Here is a 27,998-nt window from a genome sequence, read left to right on the forward strand (position 1 = left end):
GCAGGGACAATAAGCCATACTGTTTGACCTGCCCAGTCTGTCCCACTGCCAAGCTCACGGATATTCAAACGGCTCTCCTCACTCCCCTGACTCCACAGCTGAGAGTGAAAAATTCAATCCAAACGCAACGCTTCACAAATCCGGATCGGCTGCCTTTTGAAACTCTTCATTACTTGATGTTCATCCATTTCTGTGACCTAAAGAGTTACTCTTTTGACAACCGTGACCTTAAATAATGTCACGAGTAAGGCTTTGCTCAGCCTGTGCATGACAGAAATCTCTTCTGTTCGTGATGCCGGCATCACAATAGGGCTTGTGTTTGCTTCAGATTGGTTCCATGATCCATGCTCACTTTAAAAAGAAAATCAAAAACATGTTATTCACCACTGTTTATCACATTTTAGTGTAGATAGCATTACTTCAGGGGTTGTTGTGCTCTAGAATTTGAGCTCAACTGGGTCGGGGAATGTTACGAGGAATAATCTAATCTAATTTTAGCGAACATGGTGGTTATATTGTTAATCTAAATCAGTGGTGATCAAGAGCAAGACATACTGTCTAATGACAAACAGGCTAGCTTGCAGAATCACAACAGTCTATTTTTTCAATGTGTATCTTCTGAGTCAAGATTTTGCAGAACACTTTCGTACAGCTACACACGCCCTCGACTGAGGTGCAACCATTCCTTATACTGACCGATGGAGCAGGAGGAGATTTAGCATCCTCAAGGACTCAACAGCACTAACGGGGATAAAACTGTGTGTTACTCACGTTCCAAGAAAGCAGCAGGTAAAGGAAGCCACTTCTGGATTTTTTTAAATACTGGAAACATATACATGATACGATACATAACACCTCCACACGTCATGCCCAAGTGTCAGTTTCAAGTTTCAGGAGGCTGTGTGATGCATGCATGGAGCATGTGATCATATTCCAGTTATAGGATCAATCTAGGACTGTTGTTTAAGTTGTTTTTTTACATACCGTCCATCCAATCAAGTATTTATGAAGAAGTGAACCCAGAGGACATTTGTGTTACATAGTTGCTGCTCTGGTCCTATGGGCACTTCCACTGTCTCTATGGGAGCAACCAAATGCGTTTACAGTAACCTTATCATACTTTGAATGATATTTTTAGACACATACATTGAAATGGGAACCAAATATCTTTCTGAAAAATCGATCGCGTGGACTTGAGTATGGTTCCAAAACATATCCATAAAGTCGTGGCGTGGATGTACACAGTATACTGTGTGCCTGTAAGTGAGAGAGAGGCGTGTGTCGAAGGAGAGAGGAGGAGGGGGAGGAGATGGGGAAAGAGAGAGGGGGGCGGGGGGGTTCGTGCCCTAGCCAATCAGAGCAGAGCAGGGCTCGTGTAATTTCTCGACGCTTAAACTTGGTGCCAGAGCTGCGCAGCGCTCAAACCTTGGTGAGCGTCCTTCCCTCTCCTTCTCTTGCCACGATCATGCTCTGAAAGACTGCATCCATCGAGCTGATTCAGGACTCAAACGGCGCTGACTTGTGTTTGCTGGTTGCAGTCAGCACGGATGCCTCCAGAGTCGTGAATTTATTCTGATAAACGGAATATCCAAACCCGATCCCGGACCTGAAGTTGTTGCTTCTGAGGTGAGTGCGAAGTTGTTGTTTTTTTGTGGCTCAGAAGTATACTAACAATAATCCATGAGTAGTGTGTGGATGTAGAAGTTTTTTTTTAATATATATATAGTTTTGCAATCATAAACAACAAATAGTGCAGTTCAAGGCTGAAAATGGGAAATCATCATGTTCCAACGAGATGAGGGGATGGAAATGATTTGATCCTCCATTACATGGCCAGACGCATCAAAGCGTTAAGAACAGAGTTAGTTGAGGCTGTGACATGTTTTCAGAGAAGGAGGAGAATAAAAAGTGAAACTGTGACTGGGGGGAGGATTTTATCTTGGAAAGCGTGTGTGCGTAAAGACGCACTAATGGAGGGTTGCGTTTTGCTTTCCAGATGTGTGGACTCAGCTGTTGCTTGTCACTCAGGTGGTCTCTCTCGGTCTGTCTACTCTTTTTCCTGTCTTCACGCGCTCGCTCAGTCTTTTCATGCAGCACTTCGGAACCACATCAGCGTTGACAGACGCTCACAAACAATGCTCACAAACAATGCAAAGTGAAGCCACATCACTTCAGCATATCAGAATCATGGACCAGGGAGGGCATTTTCTCAGATACAATCCTATGTCAGAGACTTCAGAGAAATGTACTTTTAGTGCAGGTGTCAAACTGTTTTAATGGTTTGTAATCCAGGTTGTAAGCTTGTGAGAGAGCAAATTCCCCCCATTTCGTTTCCGTTACCTTCCTTGTTCTGATAATACTGACTTTTGTCTCAGAAGGCATAGAGATGTATTTAAAGATCCCAAAGAAACATGTTGAAATGGCAAATATGAGTCCTTTAATGGACTTTCTTCTGAGTGCGGGGTGATCTGTTTTGAAGCCAGTGGTGGCACCTAGTGGTGGGAAATATGTGTAAAGATGATGCAGTGGTAGCAGGACGCTTTGGGATCTTGAGAGTTTGAAACTTGAAGGAAGCTGGTTGAAAATCACTCAAATCTACTTGAATTTAAAATCTCTATATTTCGATGTCATCTCGGGCAGTGCTCTCTGAGTTTCCATGCCGTGCAGTCTTGGTCCTGTAATTGAATGACAAGCTGCTGTGTGTTTAGCTGATCCAGGATGAGGGAGCAGCCGTGGATCAGGTGACTGAGGTGTATTCCCCCTCTGTGGGAGGCCAGTCCGCCAGACTATGCTACTCGTTGCTGGGGGTATACACACTGCAATGCTAAGCCTTTGTTAATGAGTATGTGTGTGTGTGTGTGTGTGTGTGTGTGTGTGTGTGTGTGCGTGTGTGCGTGTGTCCATGTCTGTGTGTGGCAGGCCTACTGGGTGCACAGGATCTGCGCGTCTATTACTTTGTATGCTTATGTGCATACATACATGTGGGGTTTTCTGTGTGTCTGCATACCCCTGCTTATGTGCATGCATTTGTGTTTGTGTGTGTGTGTAAGAGAGAGAAAGAGAGAAAGAGATGGGTGTATGGACCCAGGAGTTAAGCTGCTGTTAATTGGTCAGCCATTTGAAGCACATGGGAGAGTCAAGTCAGGCAGTAGCTGAGATGATCGGTATGCTTGGCTCGAGAACTGCCCGTTATGGGACATAACATTGATTATATGCTTTCAGTGGATGCTGAAAGGGGTCTTTTGTCTCTCGCTCTATTATATACTTTGATCATAGTACCAACTAAATAAACACGATGTAAGTTATTTGTAAGTGAGCTGTCATTGGGCTGTAGCTTCATATTTACCAAAAGAACCAAGAGTGATGACACCAGAAAGCAAAAAAGAGCACTTCCCAAACAATCACGGGAGTTTGTGTCTTTGAGTTAATGGTGAAGTTTGGTAAGACACTTTTGTCATAGCTTAACAAATGAGACCCTGTGTGAGAAAGTTGATTTAGAAGGAGGAAAACGTTGTGGCTGAGGAGGATGTGAAGCAGTTCTTGAGAATGTGCCGTCAATCAATTATGAGCTTAGCGCTGGCTGCAGAGGTGGACACATCATGAATGCATCCTTCACTTTTTTGCTGCATAGCTTTTTTTTCATTCTCCGAACCTGCTGACTTTTTGTTTATGGACAATTCTCTAAACAGACAGACTCATTTTTCGGAGTGTTTTCATCCTACAGTCCTTCATTTTCTCACATGCAACCCAGATTATCATTCTCCAGTGGGGTTTGAGTGCCAGAAAGGAAATCCAGCCTGGAGATTGTTTTGATATTGTTGGAAACTCTCCTGGAAAACCTCTTTGCTCAGTGACCAAGGGTGTTCTCGATTTAGAGCCATTGGCCGCTCGGCTGAAACACCTCATCTGATCACAGCGGTGAAGCGGTTTGAAGAGCTCGAGGTGTGTCGTGTTTGAAGCTGAACAGGCTCAATCCAAAACGAGATTTTCGCCATTTTAAAAACAACTCAGAGATAAATCCAGCAACGTTTTAATGGACAGCAGCTCATAAGCATAATGCATTTCTCACCCTCTATGATGAATATGGTGTTTTAGAGCCTTATATTATAAACATGCACTCATAGTGAGGGGGGGTTGTGCAGCGAGCACAGATATATTTCAGCATTGATTGACATTAGACAGGGGAAGCAGTACGAAACACACATATGTATGTTAAGTGTGTTTATCTGTAAAAAAAAAAAAAAAAAAAAAAAGTATAAATCTCCATCTATGAGTAAGTCAACAGTGTCCTGTCTGTGCTGCCTCTGTCAGCCTAATACCTCAGACCAACGTGTGTACACACAGGCAAGTTTGTGCTGTCATACTGGAATTAATCGAGTGTGGGGTTGTGTAAATCATTCCAAACCTCAGAAAACACACACTCACTCACACCCGCGCGCACACACACACACACAAACACACGCCTGCCAAGCAGCTATCCCCTGTAGATGTGCGTGAAGGGCCGAGGAGTGAAGGACCAATCGCTGAACGGGAGAAGCAGAACAGTGAACAATGGAAAACAGACAAACAACTTTCTTGGAAGAACCGAGATTAAACGAGCCTCAAAGTGATATTGTGAATTTGACATGGGAACCATGCAGTTACACCAGTTATCAGCAGCATTATCACTGTTGCAATGGGAGATTGCATACACTCCTGGAACCAACCTTGACCAAGCAAAACATTCCCTGGTCACAGCTGAGTTTTTTTTTCCTTCACATTTGATAGACTAAACAATAAATGAAGTGTGATGAAAACGCACGTTCAGGCTCAGTGTCTGTCAGATTGTTCATGGTAAAGGAAATATCACACTATAGGCGTTGAAAGAATGGCTAATACTGAGTATGTACATCGGCCGACAGTAGCCGTACACCGAGGCTATGCCGAGGGACGTGAAGGGTGCGGCGTGTGAATGTGTGTGTGTGGGGGTTAGGACGGCAGTCCTTGAAGTGCGAACACCAATCCTGATCCCTCTGCTCATTGAGTGGTTACAGACCAAATCCTGTCGGCCACATTGGCTCCACAAGCCTGGTATTATGGTCAGCTTGTGGGGAGGAAAAGTAAACCAGGGTTTAGAAGAATATCCGACACTGAGTAATGGACTCCGTGCTGTGTTAAAACTTGCATGAAATAAAGTTGCCCGCAGCACTTGCTAAGCGATGCAACGCGGAGGTGTTGTTGAGAGTTCCTGACTCGTGCCTGCGAGTGAGAGTCGATTTGGCACCAACTTAATTACCTATACACACAGCTCTATTTGATGATGATTAAAGCCACTAGCACACACAGATACACACACCTGCCCAGACACACCTTGCCAGTCGCCAGTCACAGTAGTTAGGGAGACATTAAAGGTGATGATTATTAGATGATAATAATTAAAAGGCTTTAAAGCCCACGGAAAGGAAAACATTATAGATAGAAGCCTCATGTATAGAAATACAAGATTGCTGCGCAACAACCACGTAATTATTCCTCGTCAAATGACCACCCTGAGGCGGAACACAAATGATAGCTTCCAGTTTTGTTTTTGATTGGGAAAAACATTAAAGGTCTCCATAACAGATTCTGGTTTGTTGGGTGATACACCACTCGTACACTATTGCTGTTGTGATGTGAAAACCTCTTAATTCCAATTTTGATGATGGCGCTTCACAGACTGATGTCTGGTGGTTTCATGTTTTCAGCCCAGATGAAGGGCCAGCCTTTCTAACGCCGTCGTCACAGACGCAAAAACAACTCCAGTGTTGTTAGTAAAAAGCTTACAATGTTTTGCATGTACCAATGTGGCAAACGTGCAACTTTTTTGCATCGTGCACAGAATATATTCTGAAAAATGTTCTAAAATGTAAGTGACACCCACTAAATGTAGCAAATAAAGTGTATTGTTGGTAATAGACGCAGAAAGCCATTACTGAGCAATGATTGGCTAAAAATAGCTGTACAGAACGGGCAGAACGAGGTCAAAAACAAGGTAATTCTAATCGTTCATAAATAGTCCAAAATGGAAACTCATTATATGTGATGAAAGATCAACGTTTATGTGCGTGTATCAGGAAAACATAGCTATGCTCCTGCTGTCCCTCTTTAAATTGGTCTCACGTGTTGGACAGTTTGTTCCCGAGGCCAAGACGAGCTCCGGAGCAGAATGTCTGAACTCGGTTCTAATCAGGGACAGCCTGCTCCTCTCTTCCTCTTCCCACATCACCTCTCCTCCAATATGCATGAAGCATCAGATGGCACAGGATGTTACCAGGAATCTAACTCTGTTTTTCCACGGACTAATCATTGTCAGTCTGCTTCTATAAACAGAGGCAGATGAGGTAGAGTAAAGTTTTGTGACAAATGTTAAGTTGCACAATTTCAGGAAGATGTCCACTTTTATGTAAACTGTTCGCTGTTGGGTGGCCGCCTGTCTCTGCAGAAGTCTCTGAGGACATGTCCGATCTGTCATTTTATCTCCATCTGGCCGTATACCATTCCAAAGGAAAACCAGCCAGTTTATTCACCCAAAGGGGAAATGTCTCCATCCAATCGGATGCCACTCAGAGTCAGGAAATGGCCTTTTTGTGGTAAATGCAGTGTAAATGAGGGTGGGGGAAATTACAGCAAATTCATTCAAAGCTGCCCATTTTCTTCAGCACTCACGTGAGTCCTGCTTTCAGGATGAAATGGTCATTAAAGCTGCTATGACTAATATTATTTCTAATGAAATTACATAGTGTCAAAGGGGCAACAAAAGCCTATACAAACTCACTGTAAGCACCACAGTGGAACATTAAGCAGATTACAAGCTAATATTTTCCTCAGAAGTAGGTGGAGAACAAAAACAGAGATAAAAGAAGAGTGAATATTGAACTTTACATTTGTGAAACGGCAACTGTGGCTAAAAACACAGCTCCAAATGAATGCTCAAGTTGCTCTGTAAATACTGGATGTGTAAATAGACAACCGAAGGCCGACATGTCAACTTAAAAGGTGACATGTCAGTGTCCACGGCTTCTCCTGGCAAGAAGATCAAGTGATTTCAAGTTGAATTTGCATTTGTTAATGCATAAATCATGCCAGGCATTTCTAGATGGTACTTACTCCTCAAAGGCAAAGCTTGCATTTCCTTTTAAGAGGAACTGTTTTCTAATATAGTCTCTCCTCCCATTAACACGTCCCCAACTGCCTTTGTGTTCTATGGGAAGTCATCAAACAGCATCGTATCCTTCAGCTAAGACAATTTAATCTCCAAGAAAGGGAGAATGTAACAGATATTCACCAGTAGTGGTTTGCTAATGGAAGCCCGGGGCTTTCCAAGTGCTTGTCGCAAAACCAATACAAACAGTTATTTGACAGCTTTCTGGGTTTCGGCGCTGTAAGATGCATCCGTTTCATTTTTTCCTGCCTGAGAACGGGAGCTTGAATTGCCACTTGCATTAATGAGGGTGTAAATAAATGGCTTTTTTGTTTACACTAATGACCTCAAAAACCAGACAGTAAATTGGGGGCTATGGCGTTTATTATCTCCAACCAGCCACCCGCGAAATCCCACATGTGTGGGCTTGTTTATGTATGTATCATTTGCTTGTTTCAATACATTTTTTTCCCCTCAGTACTTTACACATATCTGTTAGTGTGTGAATGAGTGTGTCTGCATGTTCCCGTCAGGAGAAGCTTTCATGAATTCCCCCCAGGGCCTTTCAGACATCTGGTTGTGGATGGACAGCTTATATCTCCAAGTAATATGTCCAGTTAAGCCCCTGGGAGCCGCCGCTGTGCACATCATTACAGCCCTCCTCCGGCTTTGCTTGGAACTTCACTGAAACCCTATCGTTTGGTTTAAAGGGGTACAAATATGCTGTATATCCTTTTATACTACTTCCTCCGGTCGGTCTCCCATCTGTTGCAGATTAGTCTTCAGAGTGTGTTTAGAGAGCTCAGCCCGTTGCCGACCGGGACAGATAGTAAACCCAGAAGGTTTTAGTCAGAACTGTCAGGTAGGTCTGAATTAACAGAGAGGCCAACTGAGGATATGGCTGGCTGAGAGGGAAAAACAAGGGGGGAGGTCCAAGGAGAGCGAGAGAGACAGGGACAGGGTAAGACGGCCTCCAAAATTACACAGCAAGCCCACCAAACGGTTTGTCTGTTTACCCATGAACCTCAGGCCCGCTACTCGAGGGTCAGTGTGGAATGCCAACAGCGACTGCCTGGCCAAATTCAACCACACTCACAGGGAGAGAGGGAGGAGTGGGGGGGACAAACAGCCCGCACAATGACCAGTCACACCACTTTCCCTGTGATACTGAGTTTATTTAAGCACGGCGCTCAAAGGAGCCTTCACGTGACACGTAGCCTCGATATCTGTCGCCCTCGTGGCATTCCAAACCCGCCACCAAAATGTTACCGTGCCGAGCTAAGCTGATGTCGCTCAGCTGTTTCGTTAGCCGTCTCCTTTTCTATGGCTCAGTAACCCATATACAGTGAGACAAAAGCGCCTTGGGATTCGGCTATTGGAGCTAAAGGCTATATGGTTTCACACACACACCCTTCTCCAACACTGTGCTGCCTTGAGAACGGTGCCAACCCATATAGGCCAAACTGCAGCCTGAGTGTGACAAAAGTGCCCGGGGCGGGGAACTTGGTCAAACCTGCCGATCCCAGCTCTTGTTGTGTTTCCAATGCTTAATTATGGGAAAGTGAGGGCACTGGTTGTGCAATACACAGCCGGTTTATGTGTGTGTGTGTGTGTGTGTGTGTGTGTGTGTGTGTGCGTGTGTGTATGTGTGTCTGTTCGTCTGTTCCGCTTGACTGATGTGCCATCCCTTCAGGGTTCTGTCATTAAGCCTCTGTGTACACAACCCCAATCCCTGGCCTACATCTATCTCTTATGCAAAACTCTCACACACACACACATGAAAACAAACAGCTTGGCCTTACTAAATGTGATGCAATGCTGCTGCTTCTCTTGCATGATATGTCATCATTTTTTAAATATGCTTCCCTCTCTTTTTTTTATGGATTTGGGTGATACAGCTCATTAAGAGCCCTGATATATCTGTTTCATTTGGCTCAATGTGACATGTGACACACTGTAGTCAGACAGATGGATCCTGAGATTAATAGAAGGATTGCAAGAACAATCCTGCAGCATCGTTGAGTATTTATTTATTGTCTTTTACCACCGAAGTAAAGCAAAGTTAAAGCGATACGCATATACTTATATTTCCAATAACAAGACAATCTACTTCTTGAAATTGTTCAATGATATTATCATTCCATCTCTCACCAGAATTGTAGTTATATATATCTGCCTGTTCTTTCTCTTCTGTACTTTGCATTTGAGGAAATGTGATCGCAGCAGCCACACACACACACAAACACACACACACACACACACACACACACACACACACACACACACACACACACACACACACACTCACATACACACAGACACTATTGGTTAAAGTGCCCTCTTAAAAAAGGAATTAATCGCTTACCAATATCAAATTAGTGTTGGATGGGATGCACAAGACATGAAACAAGTCCCTCCTACCCCTCCCCTCCTTCCATACGCATACGCACACACACACACGCACACACACACACACACACACACACACACACACACACACACACACACACACACACACACACCAACACAACTATAATGACAGGAGGTTCCTTTTGTTACCTAATAAGTATTACAGTTTTGTGACGGTGTTTCACACTTATATTCCAGTTCCTTGCTGGTTGTGATGAGTTTGTGTGAAAGTCCTCTCTTATTTCATGCAAATACAGAGTGATACTATTTAACATTGCTTCTCTATTCTTTGTTGAGGGCAAAACAGGAGCCTCGCCTGTATGCAAAAGTGTATGCAAAAAACGAGACTCCCTTAGACTTCACCGGTAAATATACAAGCCTTTATGTCTTCAATCAAGTACATTGAATATTTGCATATCTTTGAAAAACATGACGAGCTACTCTAAGATCTTAGTTACCATCACATTGAAACACATATCCTATTCTATTCTCAATTGTTTTTCCACGATGGATAAATTGTATAAAATTGTATAACCCAGTTTGTATTCAAGAGGATATGTCGGCTTGGCAAGATATCTTGCCTACAGGGACCATCTAGGACTTGCATGCTGTCAGATTCAAGTAATGACTTGTATTAAGCTATTTAAGTAAGGCGGACTCTGTCAAATTATGGAAACAAATAACAATAATTAATAACGTATCTCTAGACATGAACCGGAGAAGCCTATTTAACTCTGTAATAGCGTAATTCTTCCACAGAGTCTAATCAGCATGTGAGTAGTGAAGGGATTTATAGAAAATCCCCTCAAAGTTAAAAATGATGGGCTACATATGCATGGCTATAGGCAGAACCAAAAGCACAATAAAGATTGACAAACACACATGTCGGGCTGAACAGAAGCTGCATTGAAGCAGCGATTATTTCCATTGTGGAACGATTTATCTCAAATCTGATGCCTACTATTTTGGAAGCCAATGAATAGAACATTTAATCGCATCTGTTGGATGCATGCTCGTGACTGAAGTCAGCTCGAGTTTCAGACGCCCCAAAGCAGATAGATTTAAGGATCTTGTGAGAGATCACAAACACTGGTCCACAAAGGTTTCCTGTCTCGTCAAGGAGTTCACTCCGAAGGCCAACGCCACATGCTAGCTAACATGCGCACAATCACAATGTGCCATGCTAGCATTAGCTAATTAGCAGGAATTAACAAAAAGTCTAGCTAAGACTCATGCGAACGTCATCAGTTTTGCAGTTATTTGGCCCAAACTTCAAAAAATGATAGTGTTTCTAGCTTGCAAGAGCAAAACTCACTGAATTGTTGCAGGAATGTCAGGACTTATTTTTTTGTGGCAATGCATCCAATAGTTGTGAATAGTAGAGTCATGTCACACGATATCCCATGGGGGCGATAGATGAAGAGTCAGGGATCACCAACATCATTATTATTCATTCACTGGGCTTCCAGACAATAGTTGTTGACATGTTTTAGTGTGGGCAAAACCAACACTGCCATTCCCAAAAGTAGATCAACATCAATCAGGGACTCTGATTCTCATAAACGGTTTAAGTTAAGTTCTGAACAAGAAGAATCTTAACAGAAGCTTCCCAAACCAATCTCTATGAGCTCCCGCTACTTGACAATTTCCTGCATTTTACAGCCCTTTTATTGCTGCACCTATTGTCCCAAAGGTGTGCAGGTAACACTCTGCAGTGGTTAACAAATCTCAACAGAGGGTTTTATGACAGAAACTTACATCTCACTCGGGCTGGGAGTGTCAGGGAATATTAACAGCAAACTGGTGAGACCACTTAGCAGCACTTTGACGGACCTGATATGCAGCAGCAAGTTCTGCTGGTGGGCCTTGTTAGCGAGGTCTAAAGATCCATTTCCTGGTGTGAAAGGCTGCTGAGAGGCGTCTGTCGGCGTCAATGGGGCTGAATGAGGCATCATAATGGATGTGAATTGAGACGCGGACCAGAGATCTTTTTCTGAAGCAGAGATGTATGTGAGCTGCTTTGCCAGTTGTTCTGCATTTGACCTCTGTAAGCGGGGCATTGCTGTTTCTAATCCGAAATAGATAGTCCGGATCCTCGTGTCTTTATCTGGAAAACTATACTTGTAGAAAGATTTGTCTGGAGGGTGTAGCTTTGCTATATATTGAACAACAAAAAAGGCCCTTTGTGACACAGAGACAGGCTTTATTCAAAAGAAGTTCCACTTTCAAAGTATGAAATTTAGATTTGATATATTGCCTGGGCTTGTCAGCTTTGGTTCAGCTTTTCGAGATTTCTCTTGCAGCTAACTTAATGAGTATGAGGACACAAAAGTATACACCGTTTATCCAGTTCTTTGGGTATCTTCCCTCTTTGCCATGGCTGATCGTTAAGAAGAGCTATAAACATTTCTGCCTTCAGACTTGCTGGGACAACACATGTTACAAACCAGTTCATGTTAAGCATACGCTAGCCTTTTCAAAGTGCTGGGACAGGGAACATAAATGTTGTTTCCTACAAATTATATTTAATTGCTTATCATTTATAACTCCACCATAACCTCCACGCCCTCACGTTTAACAGAATTATATAAACATGGGGTAGCCCTAAAACTTGCTGTTGAAAGTACTATCAACCTTTGCAACACTAAAAGCCCATGTTGATTTTAATCCTGCGTAGGAGAGCCTTTTGCACAATCTTAAATACTTCATCTAGTATTTGTACTTCACGCTACTTTAACATAAGGAATGGCCTCTGTATTTTATGTCGACCTGTCCTGCAACAAGCTGAGACATGTCACAGTCCTTGTCGAGGTCTGTTTTGAACGTCACCACTGATATTTGCATTCTGGTTAAACCCCCTCCTGCCTCCTGGGGATGAAATAGTGTAGTGGTGGTAGAGTCCAGGTGCGAATGACCGCTATAAATGAAAACGCAGAAGAGAGCACGTCTGCTTAGCACAATAAAGGTTAAGAAGGGGCCAGATTACCAGTTGAGTTCTGTTCCAATAGATAGATGAGCTGTGCAGCCAGAAGCAGTGAGTAAGCGTGCCGGGTATGTGTAGTCTAGACTTGGTCTCGGATTTCAAGTAGAGAGAAAGCCACGAGATCTTGTCTGAACCACAGTCCGAAATGTTTGCCAAAGAAAGAAGACACCGCTCAGAAAGTTATTTGATCGAAAGGTTTCTGCCCAAACTGTCTGACTGGGCTGAGTGTTAGACTGAATAATACTGAATATCAGCCAAAAGTTCCTCCATTCAATCCGATACACTTTCAATCAATGTCAGCGTTTCTCCCCGTCCTAGGATTGTTTTGGTTGGATCTACGTTGCTTCAATAGCCGCCGGTGAAATGTGAAGCTGCCACTCAAGTTATATCATTTTGAATAACTTAGAGCGCTTGGCATTTTTTCTAAATAAAAAAAAGGTCCCAGTTAAAGCAGTTAAAGCATTTGTGCACATTCACTATGCCTGCGTCATACATTTATATTTGCACGCTATTGGCTTGGGTCAAAGGTCACTGCATAAACCCCCCATTTGTTAGTTCCTGCTCATCAGCTCAGGCCTTTCAATGAGACCAGAGTGTCATCCATTCAGCACATGTCCAGAGTGCTGATACATGATGCCTCTGCCTTATAATGACGAAGACCCATTAAAAACCTCAGTTTATTATAAAAGGAGGGGCATAAGACAGAAGTCTACTTTTAAGACTTAATCCTGCAAATTTAAAAGCCAATGAAGCCAAATATAAAGAATAACGCTAGAGTCCTCTTTCTTTTATGTTCATTGGCTGTAAAAAGACAAACTGACATCTTCAAAACTAACAACAGGACTCCATTTTGAATAACTTTAGATACTTTCTGCAACCTCTCGTCAGAGAGGAAGTAGAGGAGACGGTAAGGTCAACTGTCCTCTGGATTTCTAAAGGACCACCAGTCTTTGGCCACAAGCCCAGGCCCAGTCTGAAGGGCTGATATCTGCCTATTGTGTGGGATAAAGCCACTCATCCTCTGACCTGTCCTCTATTCATGCCAGAGAATTCCTCACCCACTCATTGTCTGTTTTTTTTACCCAAATTAAGTACTTGTCTCTGTCACAAAAATAGAGTTTTTTTCCTCTCCACTCGCTTGCTTGAAATATGATTTTTCGCAATGCATATCCCGAGCACTGCCGCGACCCCTGGAAAACTTGAGAGCTTTTATAAAAGGTTTACCTGCTGACTGGACTGCCAAGCTTCTCTCTATCCACTCACACAATTTCCAATATGTGTTGTTGAAGCCCATAGACAATCCCATCTCTACGCACACAGAGAATCTCTCTGCTAAGCTCGCTATCTAACGGAGCTATTTCTCATTTGTAGCAGGTATTTTGGCTTGTAACAAACAGCTCTGTTGCTCTCTCTGCAAGTGACTCTGTGGGGTTGTCAAGGGACAGGGCGTCTTTGTCTGCTGGACAATTGAGCAAACTCATCTGTCATTTTAGGCTCTTTAAATGAAGCTGTTGCTGCTTTTCAGCCTTCCACAATGACGGATGGTGCAAAGCTCGTTCAAATAAATTACAACAAACGTACCCAAGCGTATCGAGTCAGTTGTATTTTGTCCACTGCATTGCAACATTTCACATCTTATAACTGATAACACCGATATCTTATTTAGGGGAAGAAGAAAAAAACGCTTCACTTGTCCTTTTGCCGGATTGCCATGAGTATCCTGATTAGAAGTGCTCTTTGACAAAAACGTTATTGTGATTGGCTAAAGTGAGAGATGAGGACATGGGACCTCTCTCCTCTAACTCATTCAAATCTCCAAAATAGGAAGGGGGCGGTGGTACCAGTGACGGGCTGAGCAGACAGATCCCCAGCGTGAGAATTTCCAGAGATGGATGAGGCTGACTTTGGAGGAAGCACAGTCAATATTTAACTAGGAAAACCTCAAGAAAACATGAGGAGTTTAATTTTGGAAAGAAAAATGATCAGCTCCCTTTAAATTCAGCACATCTAGATCAGGGAGAGACACCTGTTATTGATGTAGGCAAACATATTTATACAAACACTGTATGCTGCCAGTCCACCACTCAGCAGCACATATAGTCATAGTGTTGGAAGTTAACAACATTAACTCAACTGGTTCTGCTTCCCCCAAGTGGCTAAAACAAAATCAGTTATAAGTTAACTCAAGTTAACTAATGTCCATTTGAAAGTACCATAATTTGCCTCATCTTTGTGCTGTTAGTCATTTTCTAAAACAAGGGTTGATTGTCATCAAATAGCATATGGAACAACCAGTAACAATAATATATATCAACAAAATATACAACAAAATATATCAGTTTTAAGTTTAGTTGTTGAGATAATGAGCAGCTGTGCCCTGAACACATGCATTGCAACGTAATCAACAGCAGAGTATGAATGAATGTGACATTATTGGAGCAAATGACACAAGATGCACGAAACCTGATGACCCTTGAAAGCATTTGATTAATCGCGGGAGACTCTATCCAATCACTTGATTCGTGTTCGTCTACACGTACCCTTCCTCAATAAGGAAGGAAATCCCCTGCTTCTATTCTGAAAGTAAAGACATGAGTTTGAAATTGACTCGATATTAATCACCCTTCCATAATTTCTTATAAGGCAGAGTAGTAGTAGTCTGTAGAGCAAAAATGTTTATGAAGAAAAAAGTCAAAGAGAAAGAGTGTGAGAGTAGAGAGGACATGTCATCTGGCTCTCAGGAATCCTGCAGCCGAGTTGGGGGGCTGGGTGGAGGGCTTGATGTCACTCTGGTGGAGGAAGGGGGTGTAGAGATAGGTGGGGTGTTGACTGTGTGTGTGTGTGTGTGTGTGTGTGTGTGTGTGCGTGTGTGTGTGTGTGTGATTGAAGTGCAGTGGCCAGTGATTTGCTCTGGAGGGGGGAATGAAGGAGGGGCCGACAAGGCTTGGCTGCCTCAACAGCACACACGCACACACACACACACACACACACACACACACACACACACACACACACACACACACACACACACACACACACACACACACATGCATACACATCCACTCACTCCCACACACTCACAGGGCTCAGAGACACTGCAGATAGAGACGTCACCTCTCTACCCACCTTCCTTTGCTCTTTGGACCTCAATATTTTGGATCGCTAAAGGAGCCGCTCCCCAGCTGCGGAGTGAGTGAAGGTTGCGTCTTTTAAGACTTCTCCTCACAGCTAACGTTGACTTTCAAAAAGCCTAACGGAGCCGCTGGGGGAATACTTCCTGGCTGAGTGGGGATCTGTATCTGATTAGAGCTCGGATCCGTTGAGCTTGATGCTGCAGACATGAAGCCGTAGTTGGACCAACTGTGAATGAGGCCTTTATGCGGTGGAAAGGTGGAAAGAGAGAGATGCTTTTCCTGGAGGTGAGAGGAAATGCAGAAGGATTTTGATGAATGAACAGCACTTTTGCAGCTCTGCTGTGGAAAAGTGCTCACACCCAAGTTCCACCAGAACTTCTGTATGATCTGTAGATGAGGAGGAGTGCAATGGGTTGTGTGAAAAGCTTTGATCAACATTTTAGAGGCTCTGTGTGTGAGAGAGGTGTGCTCTTGCATGTGTGTAATATATGGGATATAGTGTGTAGATGTATGTGTGGTGTGTATAAACATATACACCCTCATTATGTGTCTTTGCAGGTGGTCTCGCTCAAACTGTTAAGTCTCCTGGGTACCCTGTGACACCCATTTGGCCTTAAAATAACACTCTTTGCCAGTCAAAGAGTGATGACCTCGGCCTTTGAACTCCACAATTTAATGGTTTTCCTAAAGTATATCCTATGACGTTAAGAAAAATAGACCTGACTTTGTTTTCACTGTTCTTGTCTCAGCATGTGCTCAACATCTCCGTATCTGTCAATTGAAATAACTGCACATAGCTAAAGCTAACTGCTCTACTGATTTGATATTCTAATAAACATCTCCTCACTGAGAGAATTTGATACACATCTGTAAAAGTCAGTAAATTAGGATGTATTCCTTTAGTTTGCCTGCGGTTGTGTTCATTTGAAAATTGAACGTGTTTGACTAACTAATTCCTCGGTGAAGGAGGGCCCCTTTTAAAAGTGTCAGTTAAGCGGGGGAGGCGCACACGATTCACCGTGAGCTGGCTACATCTGGCCCGTGTTTACACAGACCCAGTGTTGTGACTCTTTAAATGCCCTTTTCAAAGAGTTTCCCTTTTTAACCCCTTTAACCTTCTCCTGTCACGTCGCCGCCGTGGCCCGGGTTAGAAGAGGAATGGTTGGACATTTTGTTTTTGTTTTTTTCGACAAAGACAGCCATTGTGTTATTGCCAGCGGGTGACATGGTGTAATGTGAGTTGCAATGTGAATGCTCAGGAATCCACAGTCACCTTTTTCCCCGTGTGGGATGAGACGCAGGAGAGCTGAAGGGCAGCAGAGAGCAGATACTAGGGCACCAAACTAGAGCCGAAAAGATAAGATTCTCTGGTTGCAGCTTCTCAAAAGGGAGGATTTGTTGCCTTTATTTTGTCATATGTGATAGTAAAATGAATATCCTCATGATTTTGGCCTGCTTGACATAACAAGGAATACGCCACCTTAAAGATGATAATAGAGATTGCTGATTTTTTTTCATAATAATGAGAAAAGGTTTACTTTTTTCTTTATTCATGAGGTTACATTTTGATGTTTTTTGGCACATTCCTTGTAAAAAATGTCAAATGGGATTATGCAATATCATGCTAATGTGAATACAATATGTGCACTCTAGTCAAAGCCAGTTTGTAAAATGTGATGGCTGTCATGGTGTTTTCGTTTGTGGTGATGTTGGGTGGCCCCGTGCATGTGTCTATTAACAAAAGTCATGTCTACATTTTTGCTGCAAATCAAACTTGCACCCATGTTGTCACCAATAAAAACAACAGAAGCATTAATGGACCCAAATATTCTCTCACAAATAGGTCCCACAAACTATTGTGCCACTGAGATATTGGCTAAAACATCTCCTCCATCTAATTACAGCACTTGAAGGTACCGTAGTTGAGATAAAGCAGAACAGGTCAAGAAAAGCTTCTGGGTGATAACATTATCTATCCTACCATAAAACCTGATAGATTAGTCACTGAAGAACAAAGCCACATTCAAATAGCCTTTTGTTCTGTGATAAAAGCTTTGGTTTGACTTTTTTTGCAGTATTTCTAATCTGTAAATTCAGTGTTTAAAGGCCCTAGGCTTCATTCAACTGTATGCTAATTGTGGCAATGCTAATATTTCCCCAGTCTTGTTGCTTTTGACTCAATGGCTTGGCATTGGAGGCCTTCAGGGTGAGCTGAGAGCACAGACGGGACATTTCTATGAGGATGGGGCTGCACAACAAAGTGTTTGGCTTGTGAGTTTAGTTGCAGCTGACCTATGACCTTTGAAGATCCAACAAGCAAGATAATAATTCCTTACAGGATCAATACTGTATCATACATTTTAAACAAGAAAAGAAGGAATGGCGAGTAAACTATAACACCTATAAATAATGTAAAGAGATCTCAAAGTATTTCCATAACCTAAAATCTTTTTTTTAAAAATATTTACATATTTTCTATCTGATAAGGTACTCGACTCTTACTTGAACATAAAGTTCAGCCCTTTTTCCCCACCCAAATAGTTTTCACACAGTCCCTAAGTATCACCTGACAGAAGCATTGATCCAAATTAATGTTAATGACCGCCCTGAAGTCACACTGTTAACAGGCATACTGTTTTTCTCAATAGAAGCCATCAAGATCCTAATGTCCCTCATGGTGCTGCGGTTGTTTAAAAGACCCAACCTACATGACGTTTTGAGGGCCTGTGTGAAGTTTCTAACCGTTTTTACCCAAACAGGTTCTATTCTTGTCCGTATTTGCATGTCAAAGAGACAGAGCAGGGCAAATCACAAGTGGCTTTTTCAACACCTTGAGACCAAAGTGCTGTTGTCAGGCCGAGGGGGCTCTAAAGAACATGGCTACTTAGATAAGAGGGCTACTGCTGAAGGCGGGAGACACAGAGACGAGACGGATTAATCCCTATTCATGTAACACTCCAACTGTTATCAGCTCGTAAAGAGGAAGGAAAAAAAGCTCCTGAAAGTGGATTCATTCTCCAGCAGTCTCCATGGACACATGCCGATTAGTTTCAAGGTTGATCATTTGTCTTTTTGAAGATTATTATTACCACATTACTTTTTTTTTCATTTTCCTGATCATAGAAGCTGCTTCTTCACAACCTTCAGTAAGTTGTTGCACAGTGGATTAGAGAAACAGATGTTTGGTGAATAACAGCTGGAAATTTCTGCTGCATCATGTCAAAGCATTGTAATTGTAGTTGAAAAAGAATGTGCCTATGTACATTACAAGTGCTGTGAGTCTGGAAAAAGCCTCCTAGGATTTTCCTTTTCATATCATCCATTATCAAGTTTGTCAGAAGTTCCCTTTGAAGGCGGACAAATCGTTTTTTGGGTACTTTATCAAGCCCGATTGTGCAACGGATAAACAAAGGAAGTATGACATACGACACTAATGGGATGGAAAATAACAGATTAGTTATTCTTAAGTGTGACTCAAGAGGTTAAATTGTGAAATGGTGGCCTGATACATTACAGATCCACTTTGTCCTTTCTCAACCCCTAAAATACTGCTGGGTGCATATACAAAATGCAGAGGAATTTACAAGAAGTGCAAAGAAAACCCTAAATCAGCAATACCCCAGCCAGTGACAAGAAGAAGCAAAGTCAAAGACAGAGAGTTGGGAATAATTATACAGAGGAGGTATAAACACTTTGAAAACATTAAAAGTATGTTTTCTAATCCTCCCTTTGTATCCACAGAGCCCGTGTGTGATGAACCTGGAGCGCAGTGAAAGAGGGGAGCGTCCTTCTCCTCGGGTCCTGGACATGGAGCCTCGTTCTGGGGGAAAGATGGGGAAAATATCCATGGGCTTCCAGAGGAGCTCCACGTCCGATGACGACTCCGGGTGTGCCTTGGAGGAGTATGCATGGGTGCCACCGGGACTCAGGCCTGAGCAGGTATAGGACTCATTTACATCTACAACAGCATTGGGTTTTAGTGCAAGTAATGTGGGCAGAAAATCTGTTCTCTATGCCATATTTGCAGATTAGTGTTGCATGCTGAAGCACAACACTCATTATATTCAGGATACACATGTTCGGCACATCTCAGTCAGAAAAAGCTGTACCCAATATATTTCCATATTTCCTACATAACTTTCACCCTGCCAGCAGGAATTAACCCACAGCATTTCCAGTCCTTTGCGTTCTCTTGTGTGTGGAAAGATGTCACAGTCAGACGCCAGTACTAAATTGTGATTGACATGTTGGCCCACCAGTATCACTGATGCAGCCCTCATTCTGTACTGATGACACTGCTTGCATCCTGCTGCAACAGTTCTCTCTCACAGTAATGGAAAGAAAACGACAATGTACGGTCTCTTGAACTCTAAAATGAGGAGAGTGTGATACTCCTGGTGCACAAAACAAAGATGCCTTTTGACTGACATGATGTAAATTCTTTCTGTGCTCTAAAGTTCATTTATTTGTCTTCATCCGCAGGTCCAGATGTATTTCTCCTGTCTGCCGGAGGAAAAGGTGCCGTACGTCAACAGCCCCGGAGAGAAGCTCAGGATCCGACAGCTCCTCTACCAGCTGCCGCCGCATGACAACGAGGTAGAGAGAGAGAGAGAGAGAGAGAGAGAGAGAGAGAGAGAGAGAGACAGAGAGAGAGAGAGAGAGAGAGAGAGAGAGAGAGAGAGAGAGAGACATGACATGCCACCTGGTTATGACTTCTAAAAGCTCCTTTGAGGCCTTCGGAGAGAGCTCGTAGTTCTACTTATAACTTTAGTCAAAATCTGATCAATGCGTCAGAGATATTGCACCTAAGTGATGGATGAATGACAGGAAGGAGTCAAGTTCATTTTCTGAACTAGAACTACACTAAACTTTTGGCGCAGTCTGAAATGTTTCTGGCACTGGGATTCAAATTTAAATGCCATTTATTTTCATCAGTTAAAGCTCTCATAGATCTCTGACTCAACTACCTTCAAACGACAGTTCAACGAGGTTCGTTTCTTATTCTTCAGCTTACTCTTTGACTACTTTTCGGGCTAACATACAAACGGGGATTTTAACTGCTTATAATGCTTAAATTTGACACTTTCAAAGGCAATTTTCTAAAGATTTAGCTGAATTTTTCTGGTGTTGTCGCTGAAATTGCTTTAAGAAGTTTGACCTTTTTGTTTAAAAAAAGAAAAATGACCTCAAAACAACAAATAATATATATTAAAAAATGTACATTTGGTATAAAACTGACAATAAGAAATGTCAAACTATACCCAGCCCAAACTAAACCATCAAGCCGCAGCTGAGTAGAGTCTCCACAATCTTGCTAGTCTGTTCTTATAAACCTAAAACAATGGCTGCATTCCCTCAACTGTTTGAAAACCCCCTCTTCTGACAGTAAAGCACATGCCAGCCTCCTCTGTATAATAGCTTTATGGTGCGTAAACCAGCACTCCTTTCACATCTGTGTTAATAGAGTTTACATTAGGAGATATGGTGAAGGGGTTATCACCGGAGGGGAGGCTTAAGGGGCTACTGTCTGACGGAGGTGGTCTCCGTACACACACGTGGAAGGTACACAATAGTAACACTCAACAAACACAGTGTTTGACTGTGTGGTTTTATGGTGTTTGTCGGGCAGACCTGGTGGTTGAGGGAGCAAACTGGTGGAAGATTCCTCGCGTAACTGCGGTTCAAAGGGAGTAGTACTCAGTGTGTGGTGCGTGTGTGTGTGTGCGTGCGTGTGTGTGTGTGTGTGTGTGTGTAAAAGTGAAGAGACAGTGAGTGTGTGGCGCTCACACACCGGCATCGTTTACTGTTGTTTGGAGAACAACCAAGCCAGTTGTTAGGAGACTTGGTCTTTTATCTGGGCCATCATCACCCTCTCTAAACACAGAGGACGGGTTTGAGTATTGCTCACGCCATCCTTTCAACGCAGCCTTCAGGGGAATTAGCTTTAATTAAACCCTTTTGCCAGCCATATACGGGCTGCATGTCATATACTTCCTCAAAGCAAAGCAAAGATAAAAGCTGAACCAGCATCAGTAATAGGTCAATGTGCTAAATCAACCTCTTTGTGCTTTTGCTTTGTCAACTCCACTCATCTTTTCTTTCTTTCTTTCTTTCTTGCAGGTGCGTTACTGCCACTCTCTGACGGAGGAGGAAAAGAGGGAGATCCACATGTTCAGTGCCCAGAGGAAGAGGGAGGCACTTGGGAGAGGAACACCCAAGATCCTGCCCCGAGCTCTGCACCACACCCGCTGTGAAAATGTAAGTGCCACACTTGGGACACCCATGAGAAGACACACATATGCACACATGAACGTTGGTCTCGTTTAGTGCTCATGTAGCCGTAAGGTAAGCTAGGAGGAAACCAACTTGTGGGTCTTAAGTTATTTATATCACAAGCAGCTAACACCCACCATCCCAACGTGTAGCAGCCCCGAGGCCCAGTCCTGATTGGCTAATGCGAGGGTTTTAATCGCGGACATAAACCTCCTCATTAGGGAGAGAGGGGAAGCAGGGAAATTGGGAGGCTCACGCTCAAGCCGAGCGAGAAGCCAGTTCCTCATGAGGAATTTGACAAATTTCCTGCCGCCCATCTATATCTCAGCATGACGGACTGCAAAAGAATTTACAGGTTAACGAGTAATTCTCACATAGAGTCTTAAAAATCGTACTTTTTTTTCTCCAAACAAGTCACAGTGTGTAGCACATTATTCCACACCAACTGTGATAATACCATGCAGCTCGGCTCAGTGCTTGCAGCTGGTTTTAAGACTTTTTCTGGAAAAGACTCCGCATGTTTCTGCATCTGTTGCTAAAGACTCTTGAACAAAGTGGATTTACGAAAGTTTGAGATGTATTCATTAGAAATACTGAAATTGTTTAGTCTATTAAATACATGCGTACACAGTATCACGTAAGCATGTACTGTAAAAGCGAAACATCACGTTCTTTGTGTGGAAGGTCCAAAGGTTTTAGGAATCCAAAGTATTTTTCAGTCAGCTTGTTAAAGGGGACCTTGGCTTTCAGGAGAGAGAGACATCTTGCTCTATACATGCTCGTTGAATGGGAATGGGAAACAATCCTGAAACTAGACCTCTGTTTCCGGCTTTTGATTTTATGACTGAAACAAAACACTAAGTGTCATTCCAGCTGCCCTTTATCGTATACCGGAAAAACTTCCTTTTGATGCAACAAACATAAATATTAGTATTATGTGACTTCCGGAAAATTAAGCCATGGCCAGTGAGTAAACCACATCCTCTGCCAGGCATCCAGGAAGGAGCATGTTAATTCCCCCTGGACAGGCAGATGAAGTCTGTCATCACTCAAACACAGATGCTACCACAGTGATGCAAGGTCACACACACTGTAATCATACAGGAAGCCCAACGGATGCACACATTCTCAGACATACTGGACATGCATGCGTGTCCATATATGCTCTGCAAACACGATCTGCACATGCTCATATATTTAAAAGGATATAGCACGAAGATGTGTACATTCATACTTTGTCAGGCTCCGGTTTCCTGGTGGGGACACACAACACCACCGTATCCGAGGCCCCTGTGTGTCCACCCTGGTAATAATGGTTAACAGCTGGGCATGCTATCCCATAGCGGCCTATGGGTGTCCCATAGCTCTGCTGGGTTATATAAAGACTGGTGATTGCTCGTTCAGACATGCTCTTACGATCTCTGTGGAGTCATACGATCTTTTCACTCAGGACCAAGGCCAGTGTATTCTGTTTGAGCTTATGGGACTAAAATACTGTCCAAATCCTCAGCAACACCACATGAATATTTGATTACTTTATGCGAAAGGGCAAAATAAAGGAATTAGTTAATTTGAGTTTCCTTTTTCCCCACAACCTCGGTTGGTAAAGTAGTTGTGATGGGAGTGCTAGATGTATCAATGCATTGCTCCGAAAGTCAACCCATTCACTTTTAAATTCTAACTGTGCATATTAGATATTGTTAAGATAGATAATTATATTCAGAAAGACATGAGGTTGGGTTGTCAATGGTTTTTTAACGATTGAATTACATGTTAACAACCATTGCTGTATTTGTAGAATGATTGTCATCACTGCTGGGATTCACCGATGTGTTTTGAATGGATCATATTCCTGTGACTCTCCCAGTATGATCACCTGTTGCATGGCCTTCTTTGTTTTAGCATCACTGCAATTTAAATATTAGCGGATATGTGATATATTTTGAATAGTTGTCTCCATAATCTTTTTTTGTTTATGTTGGATTCCAAATGTATCACAAGGCTCAACTGTACCTCATATCTATTTTTGAATGTCTTTCCAGAGTGTGATTGTCTCTGTATATCTCTACGGTTTCACTCACAGCATGGCAGACTTATTGACAGATTTATTATGAATGCATATTATTAAACACGTTCATAGACTCAATGATGGACCCCTAAGCATTGTAAGCCCCTTTTAAAAAAAGAATCAAGATGCCTGAAACATAAATCTAATGAATCAGCTGTTGTTTGTGTTTGATTGTCAGTGTGGCGGAGGAATCAATGGAGGGGAGATGGCAATATTTGCCTCCAGAGCAGGGCTGGGCCCCTGCTGGCACCCAGCGTGCTTTGTCTGCACCACGTGTCAAGAGCTGCTGGTGGATCTGATATATTTCTACCAAAATGGCAAGATCCTCTGCGGGCGACACCATGCAGAGCTTCTCAAACCACGATGCTCTTCTTGTGACGAGGTAAGGCTCAGTAGTAGCAGCAGCCTGAACCACTTAATGTCTTACAATGAACCCATGGCAATACTAGCACCAAGTACAGCAGAGTTCCACAAAACTAACATCCTTATGTGTGTTTCCCTTTAGATCATCTTTGCGGATGAGTGCACTGAGGCAGAAGGTCGTCACTGGCACATGAAGCACTTTGCCTGTTTCGAGTGCGAAACAATGCTAGGAGGGCAGCGCTACATCATGAAAGATGGCCGTCCCTACTGTACTGGCTGCTTTGAGTCTCTGTATGCAGAGTACTGTGAGGCCTGCGGTGAAAACATTGGTGAGTTATTCATGAATGGTGCTGTTTTTATTGGTTTCTCCTGGAATTAGGATAAAGAATGTAAAGTCTTATATGCAAGGTCAAGCACATAATCCCGCAAATGTATTTATTTGACTACCTGCGTAAAAGTATGATACCTAAACGTATGCTCCTTTTCTAATCCTCCTACAATCCTTTAGGTGTTGACCATGCCCAGATGACCTATGAAGGTGTTCACTGGCATGCTGCGGACCAGTGCTTCTGTTGTGCCCAGTGCAAGATATCCTTGCTGGGCTGTCCCTTCTTGCCAAAGCAGGGTCGCATCTATTGCTCTAAGACCTGCAGCCAGGGGGAAGATATCCAGGCCTCTGACTCATCTGATTCTGCCTTCCAGTCCGCCCGGTCACGTGAATCTCGGCGCAGTGTGCGCATGGGGAAGAGCAGCCGGCCTGCTGATCAATGGAGACAGTCACAGCTGTTAAACCCCCCTGCCGCTGTACCGTTGTTTGATTATAAGTATGGAAATGGAGAGGGCGATTGTGATAGAGATGGAGATGCTGATTGCGATATTGGTATGGTAGGGCGCAAGATGGCTCGTCTAGACCTAGAGGAGGAGAGGTTCTGGAGGGAGCGGGAGGAGCAGGATGCTGGTGGAGAGGAGGATCCAGAGGAGTGGGCCCAGCATGAGGACTATATGACTCAGCTTCTTCTCAAGTTTGGTGACCGTGGGATGCAACTTCAGCAGCCATCACTAAAATCTCCCAGCCCTAGCAGTGACAGAAACAGGCTCATGAGTGTCTCTGACCCCTGGCTCAAGCCGGATTCTGCATCTATAGGGGTAAGCGCCTCCTCTCCCACCCCTGCTAGTCCCACCCAGAGTCAGACTTCCAATCAATCCCGAGCCAACAGCCTTAGCCCTGGATTGATGAGCAAGAAGCACCTGCCGGAAATGTACTGGGCCCAATCCCAGGATGGGTTGGGAGACTCCGCCTATGGGAGTCATCCAGGTCCTGCTAGTGCCAGAAAGATCCAAGAGCTGGAGTTGGACCAGGATCAGGACCAATCTGGGACAGGCAGACGGGCCTTCTGGACAGACAACAGGCAGTGGTATGAAGATTCTCTTGAGTGCATCGCTGATGAGCTTAGAAAAGTCGAGCAGGGTGCTGGAGACTCCATGGACTCCCTGGCGCTCTCAAACATCACTGGTAAGGATACTGATGATTGCACGAGTTCAGTAGAAAAATGTGCTTTCTTTTTCTATTGAAAAAGCAGTTTACAACTTGACTCTCCTGCTTGCTCTTTTCAGGTGCATCAGTGGATGGAGATGGCAGGGATAGACCGATGGTCTACACACTCGCCATACAGGATCCCTCAGTGGCAGATGACTGCGAGAAGATGAGCAACATGGGAACCTTTAATTCATCTCATCTTCACCACAGTGCCAACTCTCTCAACCTAAACATGGAGAAGGGAGATGAGGAGGTAGCATTGTCAAAGAGGGGAGGCACATCAGGAGGACACCTCTCATTGTCCCCAAATTTGGAAGGCCTCCCACCATCCTTTGTCCATGCCCCAGCTCTGAGGAGGAGCAAGTCGCACTCCAGGCCCCCTCAGATGGTCAAGTTCTCAGAGGACACTGTGGACAATGGATATAATGATGGATTTGATGTCAATATTAGAAAGCATCCCATGAGTGAGAAGCCACAGCGGAGGGCGTATTGCCCAGAAGAGATGGGCAGAGAGAGAAGCCGTCCAACGAGCCACCATGGGCGCAGCAGGCAGCACCCCCACCGGCCAGGCCGCCACCACAGGAGCCGCAAAACCCGCTCGGATAACAACCTTCACATGATGCCTTTGGAGAAGGCACAGAGGCCGTATGAGCCCCAACAGCAAGGTCTGGTAAACCCTCCATGTGGTGCCATGCTCCTCCAGCATCCTGCAAACAGATTACCCATGGCCTATTCCCAAACCCGATCTGACTATATGCTTCAGGGCTCGGCTCAAGGAGACCCAAGAGTTGAGCATTTCATGGGTCTTTATAGAGATGAGGACGACTGTTCCACTTGCTCTTCCTCATCATCAGACTCTGAGGAGGAGGGCTATTTCTTGGGCCAGCCAATCCCTCAGCCTCGAGGGGCTGGGTGCTACTACGCTGAGGACTACCCTACAAGGGTCACAGCCCTCTCCCCCCAGAGCCACGGCTCACAGACTGGTCGCAGAAAAAGTCACCGGTCCAAAAACTGTATCATCTCTTAACAGCTCCAAGTGCATTTACATTATAACCTGACTTACACAAAGCAATAAAAGTCTGATTTTCTGATTATATGATGGCTCAAATCTGGGTTTAGAAAGGCAGTTTAAAGCAAACCATATGCACAGACTGCGTATTATGCGCGAACAGGAAGTCAAGCTGCATATCATATTTCAGGCCCAAATCTACTGAAAGAAGAAATCCAACTCAGACAGATTTGTGCAACATAGTCAGAAAATCTTTGTAATGGATGTGCAAATTTACCCCATATACTGGGTCTTATAGAATTTTAGCGCTAACATGATGTACAGTATGTACTCGTACATTTGGAAGCCTTTCTTAAGACAGTGCAGACCAGAATTATGCAAACTTGGCAGAGTGGCAACTTTTTCTTTCATTGCAGAATTTACAATGTTTTTTTTATGTTTAATGTTCAGTTAAAGGTTTTGCAGCAATATCTTTGTGTGCATTAAAGTGAATACATATTGAACACAGGTTGATAACGTAGAAATAGAAGCAAACCAAAACATTATTTAATGCATATTCGTAAAAATGATAATGTATATACTAAGTTAAGATTTGAATACTGGTATTTTTATAACTGTGGTTTTAAGAATTGTTTCTGTTGGTGTATGTTATATTAAAATAGCAGTTGTAATGGTAAACAAACAAACCTCGTCAATATTTCATGAGAAACCAAGAAGGTGCCATAAACTGTTCACAGTAAAGTGCCATGTTACTCTGTAACAATGTCTAGAACACATTTGGCAACACTATTGGTGTACAAACTATGATACAAATGGCAGTCACACCTGCATTATCTAAATTCATCTGAACTGTTCACTACCCTTCTTCTGACATAACCAGCTAAATGCTTTATGATGTAAAGACGCTTGTAATAAATACTTTTCTCTGCAAAGTTTCAGGAATGGGTGTCCTTTTTTCTCATATATTTGATAATGTTCATTTACAAATTACATTTTGTTGTACATTTTCAGGTTTATAAACCCCCTGTTGGAAGTTGAAAATGATTGGTAGCTTGCATTTAAC

General features: G+C 43.3%; 1 protein-coding gene across 2 annotated transcripts; it reads left to right on the forward strand.

Moving 5' to 3' along the window:
- The first annotated feature begins 1,444 nt into the window (after positions 1 to 1,444).
- Positions 1,445 to 27,867, forward strand: LOC137791804 (prickle-like protein 1). 2 transcript variants are annotated; one of them, XM_068586978.1, is made up of 8 exons: positions 1,445 to 1,626; positions 19,427 to 19,624; positions 20,168 to 20,281; positions 21,806 to 21,943; positions 24,205 to 24,408; positions 24,532 to 24,718; positions 24,898 to 25,902; positions 26,004 to 27,867. In XM_068586978.1, exons 2-8 carry the CDS (start codon positions 19,439 to 19,441, stop codon positions 26,951 to 26,953), a joined length of 2,784 nt encoding a protein of 927 aa, XP_068443079.1. In that variant the 5' UTR covers positions 1,445 to 1,626; positions 19,427 to 19,438; the 3' UTR covers positions 26,954 to 27,867. The 2 variants fall into 2 exon arrangements, with proteins under 2 accessions (XP_068443079.1, XP_068443080.1); XM_068586979.1 differs by lacking the exon at positions 1,445 to 1,626 and having other exon boundaries at positions 19,390 to 19,624.
- The last annotated feature ends 131 nt before the right edge of the window (positions 27,868 to 27,998 follow it).

Source organism: Clinocottus analis, unplaced genomic scaffold (assembly GCF_023055335.1).
Source record: "Clinocottus analis isolate CAN_PGR_092001 unplaced genomic scaffold, fCliAna1.0.p SCAF_20, whole genome shotgun sequence".
NCBI lineage: Eukaryota > Metazoa > Chordata > Actinopteri > Perciformes > Cottidae > Clinocottus > Clinocottus analis.

Coding starts and splice junctions, on each gene's coding strand:
- LOC137791804 (XM_068586978.1), top strand. CDS start 19,439: ATGAACCTGGAGCGCAGTGAAAGAGGGGAGCGTCCTTCTCCTCGGGTC. Junction 19,625..20,167: donor CGGGACTCAGGCCTGAGCAG/GTATAGGACTCA, acceptor CTTCATCCGCAG/GTCCAGATGTATTTCTCCTG. Junction 24,409..24,531: donor GATGCTCTTCTTGTGACGAG/GTAAGGCTCAGT, acceptor GTTTCCCTTTAG/ATCATCTTTGCGGATGAGTG.